General features: G+C 42.9%; 1 protein-coding gene across 3 annotated transcripts; it reads left to right on the top strand.

Annotated features, from left to right (window-relative positions):
• The first annotated feature begins 1,214 nt into the window (after positions 1-1,214).
• On the top strand, positions 1,215-10,479 carry CD59 (CD59 molecule (CD59 blood group)). Of its 3 annotated transcripts, none has more exons than XM_035116672.3 (4): positions 1,215-1,416; positions 5,233-5,310; positions 6,721-6,822; positions 7,779-10,479. In XM_035116672.3, the coding sequence occupies exons 2-4, from the start codon at positions 5,247-5,249 to the stop codon at positions 7,970-7,972; spliced, it is 360 nt and encodes a 119-aa protein (XP_034972563.1). In that variant the 5' UTR covers positions 1,215-1,416; positions 5,233-5,246; the 3' UTR covers positions 7,973-10,479. The 3 variants fall into 3 exon arrangements, with proteins under 3 accessions (XP_034972563.1, XP_088524789.1, XP_088524784.1); XM_088668663.1 differs by lacking the exon at positions 1,215-1,416 and adding an exon at positions 2,112-2,167; XM_088668658.1 differs by lacking the exon at positions 1,215-1,416 and adding an exon at positions 2,879-3,008.
• Positions 10,480-14,116: the final 3,637 nt, after the last annotated feature.

Here is a 14,116-nt window from a genome sequence, read left to right as displayed (position 1 = left end):
GCTGCACGGAAACTCTATGTAGTAAACCTGACGGTGCTGAAGTCCATACTATTCCCAGTTCCCATGAAAGGTTGAAATAACTGCATAAAGCCAACTTGAGAAGGGTTTGAAGTTTATATGCCCAGGGACCTTTATACAGTACCGTGGAACCTCGGTTTACGAATGCCGCAGACCCATCTGGAACGGATTAATTCACTTTCCATTACTTTCAATGGGAAAGTTCGCTTCAGTTTATGAACGCTTCAGTTTATGAACAGACTTCTGGAACCAATTACACCCATGCTTCGGGTTAAGTACGCTTCAGGTTGAGTACTCCACGGACTGTCTGGAACAGATTAAATCCACTTTCCATTACTTTCAATGGGAAAGTTCACTTCAGTTCATGAACGCTTCAGTTTCTGAACAGACTTCCGGAACCAATTGTGTTCATAAACCGAGGTACCACTGTATACGCTTTAGGTTACCTCATGTCATCCTTATCTCTCAAGCCCTGTAGGTAAGTGTTCTTGAAGTTCCTTGAATATCAGAAGCTAGCATCCCATTTGATATATACCATGTGCCTTGCTCTCTATCCTTTCTGGAAGCGAGGATATATATGTTGAAAAAAAAAGCTTTCCAATCTGGATAAAAAGGTCTCTGGTGATGTAGGTGTTGTATTGTTTTCAAATACATACAGTATTCAGAACCAGTTTGTTCTCAGTGTGGAGGCAGCGTTTAGCCTAATTAGTCTTAATTCTCAAAGCCCTTCAAGTTGGAAAAAAAAGTCCTTTCCTCTACCTGTCCTGAATCGTCTTAACATTCAGCTTCGGTGGCTGGCCATGAGTTCTAGCGTTAGGAGGGAGAAAACCTTTTTTCTGCATCGACTTTCTTCGCACTTTGAAGCAAATTAAAACCCCACCGTGATGCCTCTCGCTCGCCTTTTCCCTGAACTAAAAAGTCCCCAGTGCTGCAGCCTTCCTCAAAGGGGAGCCGCTCTCCATCCCCTTCTTGGCTCGGGTGGCCTTACTCCGCACCCCAACCTCTCCCCAACTCTACAATATCCTTTTTGAGGGGAGGCAGCAATGTCTGCGGTTTTATTTCCAAGCCCAATTTGCTACCCCGACGGCGACGACCCCCTCAAGGCCTCCGCTGCTCTTCCTGGTCGGCCGCTCCTATAGGACTGAGCAGAACAGGCCGAGCCCACTCCGCTCCGCCCTCTTTTCGCTTTTCCCTCTCGCTCGCTCCCATCATTGAAACACTTATATTTCGCTGCTCCGGCCGCTCTCCGCATTGCCGCAGACCAGCCTCGCCGCGCGGGAGGGGGAGCGTCCTGGTGCCCGAGAAGCGGCGCGCTCTTCTGGGCGCGAGAGAGAAACCGGCGGGCCAGGATTTTGCTGCAGAGGGATTGCGGCGGAGCGTCGAGCTGCGTGCAGGAGGGTGAGCGGCGGGCCGGGCACTTGGCGCGTGAAGGGCCGGTTTCGAGGGCTTGCCCTCCGTTTTTTCCTTCAGGATTCGTCATTTAATCGCTTTAATCCCTCTTGGAAGGTGGGGGAAGGGACACCGCCCCCCCCCCCGCGAGATGCCCAGAGCAGGCGGAGCAACTCGAGCAACTCGCTGGATCTCCGGAGAGGATAAGGATAGGGGCGAAATGAGCCTAGGCGAAGCAGGATGCATTTAGGGGTTAACTCTGCGGGGAAGGGCAGGAGACCAGGGAGCAGAGAGCAGTCTCTCCAACTAGGGCTGGGAGAGACCCCCTTCCCAAAAGACTGGGGAGCTGCTGCCGGCCAGTGTAGGCAATAGTCTACTGAGTTAGATGGGCGGGGTAAGGCAGCTTCAATCGCTTTGCCTGGCGGAGTGCCTAGTAAATCGTGGTGCTTTGGGTTGATAGATGGTGGGGGGGTCGCAACGGGATGTGTGGTGCGTGTGACGGGCGGGGGGTGTTGGGTGTGCATCTACTACATTAGACTCCCGTACTTTCTGCTGTGTCCGTTCAGAAGAGGGGATTCTTTTCAGCGGGTGCAGCTTTCCTAACCTTTGCCTCCCCATTGGCATGAGAAGGCGATCCTACCAAACAGCCCCGCCCCAAAGCGCCCTTCCTGTTGTCCGAGACTGTACTAACTAGGGTCTGTCCTCTTGCTGATCTCTGCGGGTCTCAAAGAGAATTCTCTCAGGATCGTGGAAAAAGCAGGTACTGTAGCTAAGACTGCAGAGGCAATGCTGAGAGATAAAGGATTGCTCTGCCTGCATCAAACCCCAGGTTCTGGTATCTGGTTCCCTTTCCCGTGATCTAAGGTCACCTGGCACACTGCTGCTCTCCAATAATTCTAGGTTTGGTAACTAGCCAAATTAGGATCTTGTGTGTCTTTTAATAACCCCTCTTCTCTAGTCGAAATGAATTTTAAAATTAAAAAAAATGTCCAGTAGCACCTTAGAGACCAACTAAGTTTGTTCTGGCTATAAGCTTTCGTGTGCATGCACACTTCTTCAGATATCTTCAGATATCTGGCTATCTGAAGAAGTATGCATGCACAGAAAGCTTATACCCAGAACAAACTTAGTTGGTCTCTAAGGTGCTACTGGACAATTTTTAAAAAATTTATTTATTTATTTCCCCTCTTCTCTGTTTAGTATGCCTGCCATGGTGCTGCTGCATAGTGATAGGAACTGCAGGAAGCTGGCCAAAGTTAATCAAGGCACTCATAAGAACTACCCTTCTTCACATTGTTTATGTTTTCTTCCCATTTAACTCACTTGCTTTTCCTAGTGTGAAAGTGTGGGTCGTTTTCTCTGAGAACATAAAATATCACTGAAACAAACAGTAATGGACTCTCCTAGAGGCATTGCTCTTGGTGAGCCAAACTGTATGTTTGTTTTCAGCATGTTAGAAGGCAGAGTTCCCACCCCAAAAAAATTGTGTTCTAAGTGGGAGTTGGTAGCAGGCTGTAAAATGAGTTCAAAACAACAACAACAAGTCTGCAGCTGTATCCACCCACATGGCATGTTTGGAGCTGAGGACTTTGGCTGAGAGGGTATGTATGATATGTTACGGCTCTGCAATGTAGTCCACTTTATTTTAGAAAATACGATACGAATTTTATACTATTCAAAATTCAATACTGTATGCACAGAAACGTAATCTAGAGTTAGAAGGGACCTCAAGAGTCATCTAGTCATGCAGTGCAGGAATCCTATCTAAATCAGTTATATGTTTAAGACTGGCATCTGAAAAGATCTGTATAAATAAGGTGCCAAATGAATATCTACCCTCAGGTTTGCAGGAGCAGCAGCAGCAGCAGCTAGTAACATCTGGATATCCAAAACATCCAACGTCTTCAGTACTGATAGAAATTCATTCAGAATATTTTGGTAGCTGTTCTTTCTTTCCATCAGGTTGTTAAAAAATTATGTTTGGACCGCCTCACCTTTCAAAACAAGTGAGAGCATTAGCAAATCGAAATACAGAAGGCATTTTTTTTAATGAAGTCTAGGACTACTTTATTGCATATGCTTCTAAAAAGGGAATATCATTGTCAGCCACCATCAACACATGGAATGTTGTGGAAGGATACACTGCGAGGAACTCAAGGTGAAGCAGACCAAGAACGGCTGGACACTTGACTTGACACCATGTTCACATCACTGCTTGGATTACAGGGCAGTTGATAACACTGCATATTGTACTTACACTCTAATTTGTTTTGGTTTGCTTACTTGTTCAGTTAAAGAATTAACAATAAAAATGGAACAGCAACAAACAACAACAACAAATCACAAGTCTGTACACTTGGCCATCTTCAAAGTGGAAACATACCAAAAACCTCTTAGAGAACATACTCAAATGCCACCAATCCCTCAGCATATGATCCTGAAACTGCAAGGGTACAAGTGCTCTGGAGGGCAGAACCCGAACCAATGGATCCAAATGTCATGAAAGGAGATTCTGGCGAAACATCAGAAAGAACTTTCTGACATTTAAAGCTGTCAGCAGTGCAATGGACTCTTTCGGAAGGTGGTAGACTCTCCTTTGCTGGAGGTTTTTAAGGAGGGATTGGATGGCCATCTTTCAGGGATTCTTAAGCTGTGATTCCTGCATTGTAAGGGGTTGGACTAGATGACCCCCAGGGTACCTTCCAACTGTACAGTTCTATGATTCTAAGTACTGTATTGTAAAATACAAACCTGGGAAAGGGATCTTGATTGCAGCCCTCCATCATGCAACTTAACCGAAAGATGGGATGCTTAAGAGGAGACCTACCCAGAGAACAAGTGCACATCTGTGACAACAACCCACATTATGAAGAGTTAAATGCTTGCAAACTAGATCTGAAACAGATAGCTGGGTCGCTATTTGATGGAGAAGCTGTAAACCTCTCAGGAAGACATGATGGATACAAGCTTTTCTCATTGAAACCATCCCTACTCTCTCCTATAACCCACTGCAGGGCCATCTACTGCATGTAATGGTAGTATGAGCTGTATAATCTTCAAAATACACTTTAAAAAGCAATACATATAGTGCCTGTGTTATACGTTTTCTGCAGAAATGTGGATTGTATGAACAAACAGAAAATGTTTGGGAGCTGAAGTTTGGAACAGTCCAGCTTGCTGATTTCTCTGGCTGCTGTTTTAGGATTATTGCCACTATTACCATTGAGCTTGAAGTATTAAAGTGCCAGCCAACCATTTTCCTCCACTCTGTCTCTTTCTGCAGTTCTCCTTTCCTATTTCTCTTTTCAAGCTGACTCAGTATTTTCGGTTGCTGAGCATACTCAGTTCTTCATGGGCTGGGCTGGACTTGGGTTGTTTCCCCCCTATTAGGTTTTCTTTTTAAAATGTTTTTGTACGTGTTTTTCCAAACCTCCTGCAGGGTCCACAGAACATGCTGCTACCTGCTTCTTTTCCAGTGCAGCCTATAAATAAATAAATAGTAAAATCTTTTTAAAATGTGTAACATAATTTAATTTGAAAACAGCACCATTATCAAAATAGAGTTCCCGGGAAGCTATGGAAGCTATGACTGTTAAAACTGATTAATGCTATGACTGTTAAAACTCCCTTTAGTGGAAGGGAGGGGTGTATTAGTGGGGGGGGGGAAATAATGTAAGAAGGTAACTTTGTTCATTTGCCTCCTTGTCAAGGCTCATTTGATTTTTCTCTCTCTTAGAGGCTAATAACAGCTTTAGATGGGAGGCTTTGACTGGAGAAAACAAATTATGGGCATGGCCCCAGTCTCATGTGTGTTTCTGTTTCTAGACTTCAGGGGAGCCATGGACAAAATGAACAGTATTCTGCTTACAATATTCATTATTGCAACTGTGTCCTGCAGTTCTGGTAGGTATCTGCCTTGAAGCTCCTTGAAGGGAGTGGCTCAGTGATGTAAATTTGATGGAAACCTATAGAAAATTTTCAGTTTCTATTGTATCTGTTCAAGTGCTATACAGAATACAGAACTGATGTGAACATAGTAGTTGGCATGCAGTTAACCAGAAGGAATTTTAAAGCCTGAGAGGAGAAGATGGGGGTGGTGGTGGTTCTGAACAACATGCAACCTAGCAAGCATTTTGTGCAGTCCTTTGGTGGAGGTGTCCACCAAATAATTGCTTTGTTGGTAAACTTTGAATTATTATTCTGTATTTAATGCGCAGTCTAGGAAACACAGCAGGATAGTCAGTGCAAACATAATAAATAGTGGTGTAGTAGTGACCTATCAGGTGCTTAACACATATGCTTGGATTTACATATCCTATGTGCAGGCACCAAAAATGGCAAATTTGCTTAGTTCCATCATACATGGCAGGTGGGTTTCTTTGATGTAGTCAGTCAGGAATCAACATGGCACAGAGCAGGCACAAGGAACCCATATCTCTCCAGCTGCTTTCTCTCCAGCTCCCGTCTTCACTGACCATTGGGCTATGCTGCCTAGGGCTGATAGGAGCTGGCAGCATCTGGAGGCTATAGGTAATCCATCTCTGGAAGATGATTTCACAGCAATTAGTGGAAACAGGTAGAGTTGGATGGCAGTTGAGGCGGAATGTTCCACCATATCTGCCTGGATATTCCACATAATGGACAATTTGTTTTTAGATGTCAAATTACTGTTGTCTAATTCATAATGCAGATGCACTTAAGCCTATTGATTTCTTAAGACTGAACTCTCAACAGGAGCCAAAAGCTGCCCAGTTCAATCCTTTGTCCAGTAGGGGGCTCTTCCTCTCTACAGTATTTGTCTCATTGCCTACTACAGTACTGTGTCAAAGTGATCCAAGTTGGACAGGAGAGTAGATTTCCTTGAGTTCTTTAGTTGAATCCTTGATCAATTAAAAAAAACAAAAACCCTGCCTTTAAAAATGTCCTATATAAGGTCCGTAAAAACAAAAAGTATTTTACACTTTATTCTTGGAGACGGTAAAGCAACAACAAAAGCAAAAAAGAAACTTTTGGCATAGTGATCAAAGCAGTGATGTGTCGTGAGCTTTCCTTTTACCAAAAATCGAATTGGGTTCTGAAGCGACAGCTGCTCAGGTGAGCTCGAGGTCCCCAAATCTTACTCTAGCCACAAACTATTTAAGTGGCATTAGGAAAGCTGCCATACTCTCTCCCCTCCTCCTCCAATATTCATTATGATGTGAGTAATCATATTGGCCTAATGTTTGTTTATTGGGCAGTATACGTAAAATACTTTAAATTATCGTGCTATATAGATATTTCGTTAGTTTAACAAAATCTCCCTTTGTATCTCAGGCTATGCACTCCGATGTTACACTTGCGAACAAAGCCCCTTCCTGTGTAGGACAAACCTTACCTGTAGCTATGAAGAAGATGCTTGCTTGCAAATTAGGTTTGGTATGTATAATATGCAGCAATATATCAGTCTCACTCTTGGTTTGAGTGTCTTTTGCAGCACAATCCTATACTACTAATAAGCCCTTTTTGAACATTTTCCAACTCTATGCTCTGCTTTTTGAGATGAGGAAATCTGTGCTCTGTCTACACAGTGTGCAAAGTGCAGCTGCACCACAGATTTGCATAGTGGCATTATATGAGAAGTCCTTTTCTCAGAAATCCCGTTTCATACAATCATCCTTTGCGGCCCAGTTTGCTGCATCCCTTAAGCCAGGCTTCCTCAACCTCGGCCCTCCAGATTTTTTTAAACTACAATTCCCAGCATCTCTGACCACTGGTCCTGCTAGCTAGGGATCATGGGAGTTGTAGGCCAAAAACATCTGGAGGGCCGAGGTTGAGGAAGCCTAGCTTAATGCTATATTATATTTTTACATATCTGCTTCTTTCTTTTGTATAATTTAATTCCAATGTTTAGGGTTTCTTTCTTTTTTTAAAGAAGTGGTTTGTTTTTGAGATGGAATAGAAGCTAGGAGTGGCATGATAATTTGATGTAGATGATTTATCTGCTTGACATGGGATGCGGGCAAAAGCTACCTGTATTTAGTGCACTAAAGCAGCCCCTTCTGTGAACAGGAGTCCTTCCGTTCCGTTCACAAAAGAGCAACTCAAGATCCACTCCAATATTCAATAGGATTATACCCTACATCTGTGCAAGATGGGGCAACTACTGCAAAGTACTGAGACATTTGGTTATTTTTTTTTAAAGCTCCCATATTTACCATATTTACCATATTATAAGTTATGGTATCCTCATAAAGTTATCAAATTAGCAGCTTTTGTTCAACATTGGTTCTTTTTTTAAAAAAAAAATTCAACAGAAAGCAAACTTATTTTAAGCTGTCAAGGTTTCAATTGCTTATTTTGGGGTGTAATTTTTCTTTTTTCTTTTTTTACAGTGCATTTGAGAACCTATAGCTGCTGGAAAATGTCGCAGTGTACCACAGAACAAGTTGCCAATTACTTTAACGCTGACAGTTTTAGATTCCTTTGCTGCCAAAGAGATCTCTGCAACAAAAGTTTAAACACCATGATCAGTACAGTTCCTCTAGCCATTTCTGCAATGACTGTGATTTGGATGATGTTCCTGTGATATGGAGGTTTTAAAAAATGTGTTGTCTATACACATCACACATTCCCATCCTTTTTTTAGTTGATATGTCTGCAGCATTTGGAAAAGGGGTGCATTGTCTTAAACCAGAAAAGTATTCAGATATACAAAAGAGAAGGAGTTGCCAGGAAAGGTTAAAATCCCCTTTTCAGATAACTTGGAAAACACTCCTGAATGAGAGAAACCCGTTCTGTAACATAATGTTCTCAGTCAGTGTATTCTGATGTCTTTTAGCAACTGAGCCACCTCCATGGTTCTTAGGGCTGGTCAGCAGCCATTGGAGGGGGGGGAGGCTGCTTCAACCTGCTCCAGATGGCAGTTCTTATGTAGAAACAAACACCTTCTTTCTTAGTTATCTGGAATCTTTCCTACCCAATGCTTGCAGAGATGAAAAGAGAACTGTATGTAAAGAGCCATCTACTTAATGGACCTAATACACGTAAATCATCCCTATTTGTACGGCACATTACATTTCTAGGTGCTTGATGGCAAAGCAGAGGCATTCCCAATAAAATCAAAAGTAAGTCAGCAAGAAAAAAAATTGACACCAACACATGGCGCTTACTGGCTTAGACTAGCATCCAAACCCCCTTGGCACCAGGCTAGGGGAGGTTCAGACTGGGCAGCAGTGTTTCTCTGCCTAGCTCTGCCAGTGATTCCAAAATCCCTCTGCTAGTGCAGAGCTTTTCATTCTGCCTGCTGAATGGGTGGACAGAAGTACTACTGGTGGGATTCTCACCAGTGGTAGGCCACAGTAAGCCCCAAAATTGGGCATTCTGGCAGGAGCAGAGCCAGCTGGGATCCTCATTTGATGGCATCGGGCCCAATCTGGGCCTGCTTGCTGCTTCCGTCTGGCACGCAGCAGTTTGCCCCCCCCACCCCCCCTTCCATCTTGACTGACATAAGCGACAGGGCAATGGATGCCATGGTGGCTTCGCCAGTCCATCTCAGTCCATTGCTGCCTTCTCAGCCTCTTTATCTTGCCCTCAGGACTCTCCCTATCTTTGCTCCATGCCTTCCTTGAAGCTGGAATGGGTCCTTGACCTGTGATAATGCCTCCTGCTTCCTTCGATGGAAATGATGTGCATAGAAGCCTGCCCTATAAAGAAAAGGATTGTGTCTGCTGATCACTTTGGTCTCTAGCCCTGCTCACCATTGACATGCTGTCCCTGGAAGGAGAAAATTCAGCCCTTGGTCCATGGGCATAGCCAGGATTTTTGTTGGGAGGGGCAGGCCTTTTGTTGGAGGGAGCAGAACCTCAGTTAACTATGTATTTTTATTGATTTAGGGGGGCAGCTGCCCCCTCTTGGCTACACCCATGCCTTGGTCTGAAAAGAATATACCCTGACCCTTTCTTAGACTGTAGGTCAACTAGATTCACAGGCAGCTTGTGTTGATGACAATGTTGTTGGTACTGTAGTTTGATTTGGTCAAAGTCATATATGAACATCTGGAGCGATGTTGAGTAATCTGCCTCTGCTCAGCTTTCAAATGCTAAAACACTACAACAAAATGCTTGTATCATTGTTTCATTTTCAGAAGCCTTGCTATAAACGTGTAGTAGCCTATATCTGCTGTTTGAACACTTACTTCCTGATCCTTATAGCACACTTACATGAAATTCCCTCATATAGCAATGAAGCTTACCTTCAGGAAGTGCGTTTAGAATTGCAGCCTAATGACATTTCAACTTTGAGTTTAGTGTGAAGACTTTGTCCAATGAGGAGAGACTCTTTATACTGTAATCAGATGTGAAACGCATGAGCCTACTATTAGCTGGTATATATGACGGCCTATAGTTATTACTCTTTCTATAGTCATTCAAGAAACAGATGCACTTCTTGCCATGTTTATTTCAACTGCCAATATACTACTAGCATTGCAATAAATACAGTTACTGTGAATAATGCTTATATACTATGTATATAGCAGGGGTGGTGAATCTGTGGCCCTCTGGATGTTGTTGAATTCCAGTTCCCATTATTCCTGACCAGTGGCCATGCTTGTTGGGACTGATGGTGTAACAACTTCAGGGCAGCCACAGGTTCTTGATCCCTGCTATAAAAAGCACACTGGCTTTGTTTACAATTACGCCCACTGAATAGACAGCAGCTACTTTTTATAATTCTTCTTTCTTCTGCAATAGTTTTCCATGCATTGGTCTTCCATGTTATTTGTGTGTGTGTGTGTGTGTGTGTGTGTGTGTGTGTATCCTTTCAGGTGGTAATGGGCTAGTTGTGGGGACAAAAAGCTCTCCCTCCCCACACAAAAAAACCTTTAGTTGCTGTTAACTTTCACTCCAGGGTAGCACATATCTAATTTTCAGCCGTTGTACGCAGATAGTGCCACATTTTCCATTTATACACTATACATGCTTCATCAACATGGATTTGTTAAACAAACTGTTCAATCACTTGGAACATGACTGGTGATGGTTCTTTTTTAAATCAACAACTATAAAACAGTAAATAAAACACACCTCTGTGTAATGTGTGGTTGTTTGGAAATTAGGAACATAAGAAGCTGCCTTCTATGCAGCCTTAGCAATGGTCTATATAGCTCGGCACCAACTTCCCCCAACCTGGGGCCATCCAAATGTTTTAGATTACAACTCTTGTCAGTCCCATATAGCCCAGGCAAAATTCAGAAATGATGGGTAATCCAAAACATCTGGATGGACTAGGTTGGGAAAATAAAAAAATTCCTTCAGTAGCACCTTAAAGACCAACTAAGTTTTTATTTTGGTATGAGCTTTCGTGTGCATGCACACTTCTTCAGATATTTTGGTACATATCTTGGTATCTGAAGAAGTGTGCATGCACAAGAAAGCTCATACCAAAATAAAAACTTATTTGGTCTTTAAGGTGCTACTGAAGGAATTTTTTTATTTTGCTTCGACTCAGACCAACATGGCTACCTACGTACCTGTAACTAGGTTGGGAAAGGATGTCATATAGAGGAGGGAGAAAGGTTGTTTTCTGCTGCTCCAGAGAAGCGGGTGTCCAGGGGTGACACCTGTATGCAAAACAGATTTTCTACCAATGCTACCAAAGCTGTGTCCCCTTTCCAAGTTGTGTTGCATTGAAGCAATAGCCAAGATCAGGGGTAGACAATGTGATGTCCTTCGCTTGATAAGGACCCCAGCTCCCTGTTGAGACATTCACCGAAACTGGGAAGCCAACAGCCCCCCTTCTTCTTCTCTCCCTCCAGGAGCCGGTGTCTCGAACAGAACACGACCCAGGGACCGCAGTAGCCTGGGCACGTAATTAGCAGAGCTTATCCACGCAGGGTCAGCAGTGTTAGCGGAGAAGATGAAGCAGATGAGAGGCATCTTGTATTTTCATAAGCAGTTTTATTTACAGAATCTTAGAACACTTGGAAGAGAGAGAGAGAGCAGTGCTCCTCCTCCTATACTCCTACAGCATCCAACTCAGTACAGCAACTCAAAGCATAAAATGGATATGCCTAGACATGTGACACACTATCTCAGCAACATGTCTAACCCTTAAGGTATAATGCTTAAGGTGGAACTGAATTTACTAACACTCCCATCATCCCTGACCAATGGACATGCTGGCTGGGAATTGCCGTCCAAAACATCTGGCTGGCACCACATTGGCTACCCTTCTCCAAGACTCTTGGACAGTGAAAGCACTTTTTAAGAAGCATAATGTATATGAATGCAAAGGTCACATTTCTGCAATCCTACATTTGGATAACCTACATTTGGGAATAATTGTTCATATTCCCAACTCTTGTCAAATATTTCATATAGAGTGTAGGCCACATAGAGCCTATAGCAACTATGAATCAAAACATCCTGTACTGATTACATGTCTATGTTCTGTCTTAATCTTTTTTAAAAACAAACGTCCAGTGAAAAAAATAATACACAGATGGCAGCGTTGTCAAATAGCAGCAAAATTACACTGAGGTCAATGGTTATGTTGCACACACAAAGCATTCATGCAGCATTGACACACTGTTTGAAAGCAGCAAAGTATTCTGGAATTTTTCCAGAAGACTCCAACAAGTGCCTAAGGGCACAGTAAAACCCATTAGCTCACTACAATCAGTGCTTTTCCCCTAGAAAAATAGGTGCTGGTACCATGAAGCTGTTACAGCAAGTACCACACTTTTTAACAACAATGAAGAGCTGCCAGTACTGCATACCTTTGAGTACCACCTGAAAAAAGCATTGACTACAATAGTATGTAACTATAATAATTTTTCCAGTAAAGAGTCCAATGAAAGTAGAAATGTTGCCAAATTTACCAAAATTTCTACCAGAGCCAGTATTGCATACAGCTTGACACAAACATGATTACGTGCATAATATAATATTTTGTGAATAATTTTGCATCTAATTAGTCTGACTTTTTAAAAGAAAAAAGTCCAAACACCTGGTGGTCATCAAGTTGGCAAAGGCTGATGTAGTATATAAAGAATGCTCAGGCAGCACATTTTTAAAGGGGCAGGGAGGCACAAAATCTGTTGCCTGCTGCCAGGTAATATGGAAGTTGGGTGTGTGTGTTTGCTGGGTCAACCCCAGGCTGAAGGAGCTGAGGGGTCAGGGGGAAATCCAGGATGAGGAAAATAAAAATCCCTTTAGGATGGCTAGGTGCAAAAGATGACAGGGGCTCCTAAACTTTTAACAGTATCAGAGGGAATTTCAGCAGATGTAGTTTGCCTGATAAGCTACACCTGCTGAAATCCCTGCTCCTGCACAGATATTAAAGGTACAGGACTTGCATGTAGCCACCCAACTTGAGACTGAGGGCTCACTACAGCCCTTTTTAAGCCCCATTTTGAACCTGACACAGTTGCTGCTAGCTGAGCACTCCTATATGCATCTGCTCAGAGTTAAGTCTCATTAAATTCAGCGGAGCTTATGATTGTAGCCTAAGCACCACAGCATCTGAGTTATATAAACTGGCCTAGTTGCAACGAGTTCCCAAGCCATCAGTTTTCTTTCTCCATGTTCTTCAACTTGTGCCTAACAAGCTCTGAAATTGCCCTATCAGTATTCCCATGAATTGTTCTTTTGTGAATTGCATTAATGTGAATGAAATAATCTAGTACAGTCATACCTCGGGTTAAGTACGCTTCAGGTTGAGTATTTTCAATTTAAGTACTCCGCAGACCCGTCTGGAATGGATTAATCCACTTTCCATTACTTTCAATGGGAAAGTTCGCTTCAGGTTAAGTATGGACTTCCAGAACCAATTAAGTACTTAACCTGAGGTACCACTGTATAGATAAACAAACAGGCATGCTTCCTGTAAGTAAAAGGGGTTGAATTTTTTTTTTTATATAAAGCCTTTTCCCCAGTAAGAGAGAGAGAGAGAGAGAGAGCATCAGGAAGGACAAAGATACTGTGTGCTTTTGAAAAAGATACAGATATGGAATGTGGTGAAAATTGGCTGCAAGCCTGGGAATCAGTTATTGCTAACTGGTGAGAGGGGGGGGGGAAATAGAAGATTGGCAGAGCCCAAGTCAGAAGAAGAATAGACACAACAGGATTCTGTCATGGTTGCACAAGATATCACCAAAGAGGCAAGGGTAGCTAGCTACCTGTGCAGGTATGAAGTGTAACTGGCAGTGTAAAAACCTGCTATTCTGCTAGTTAAAGTTAATAAAAAGGTAAAACAAAATCAAACTGTCTAGATTCCTGCTCTTGCACAGTGGTTTTGATCACCCACTGGGCCTAATGGCACTTTTAAGAAAATAAAATTAACAACACCCCCTAAGCCTCTCACCCCCTAAGCAAGAAAGCCAGGGACTAGCGATATGTACCCACCCAGCTTTGATGTTTAACAGAGCAAACCTATACAGGTCTTCTCAGAACCAAGTTTCACCAAGTTCAACAGGATTTACGCCCAGGTAAGTGAAACAACCCCCTCTCACAGAAACCTCAGGTGATGAGGACCAACTGAAATGGACCCAAAACTGAGCCAGGGAGAAACAGTGGTATTTAATGAAAACCTACTAAATGGCAGTGTCATATTAGACACAATATTACCCCAGCAATAAACTCCACAACTCAACCCCTGTAAAATGCACACATTATTAATATAAACAATTCATCAGATCATTTAAATAATACCCAATTAATATGTACAATAA

Source organism: Zootoca vivipara, chromosome 1 (assembly GCF_965207765.1).
Source record: "Zootoca vivipara chromosome 1, rZooViv2.hap1.1, whole genome shotgun sequence".
Lineage (NCBI taxonomy): Eukaryota > Metazoa > Chordata > Lepidosauria > Squamata > Lacertidae > Zootoca > Zootoca vivipara.
Note: the sequence above shows the minus strand (reverse complement) of the source record. Positions and strands in the feature narration are given on the sequence as shown.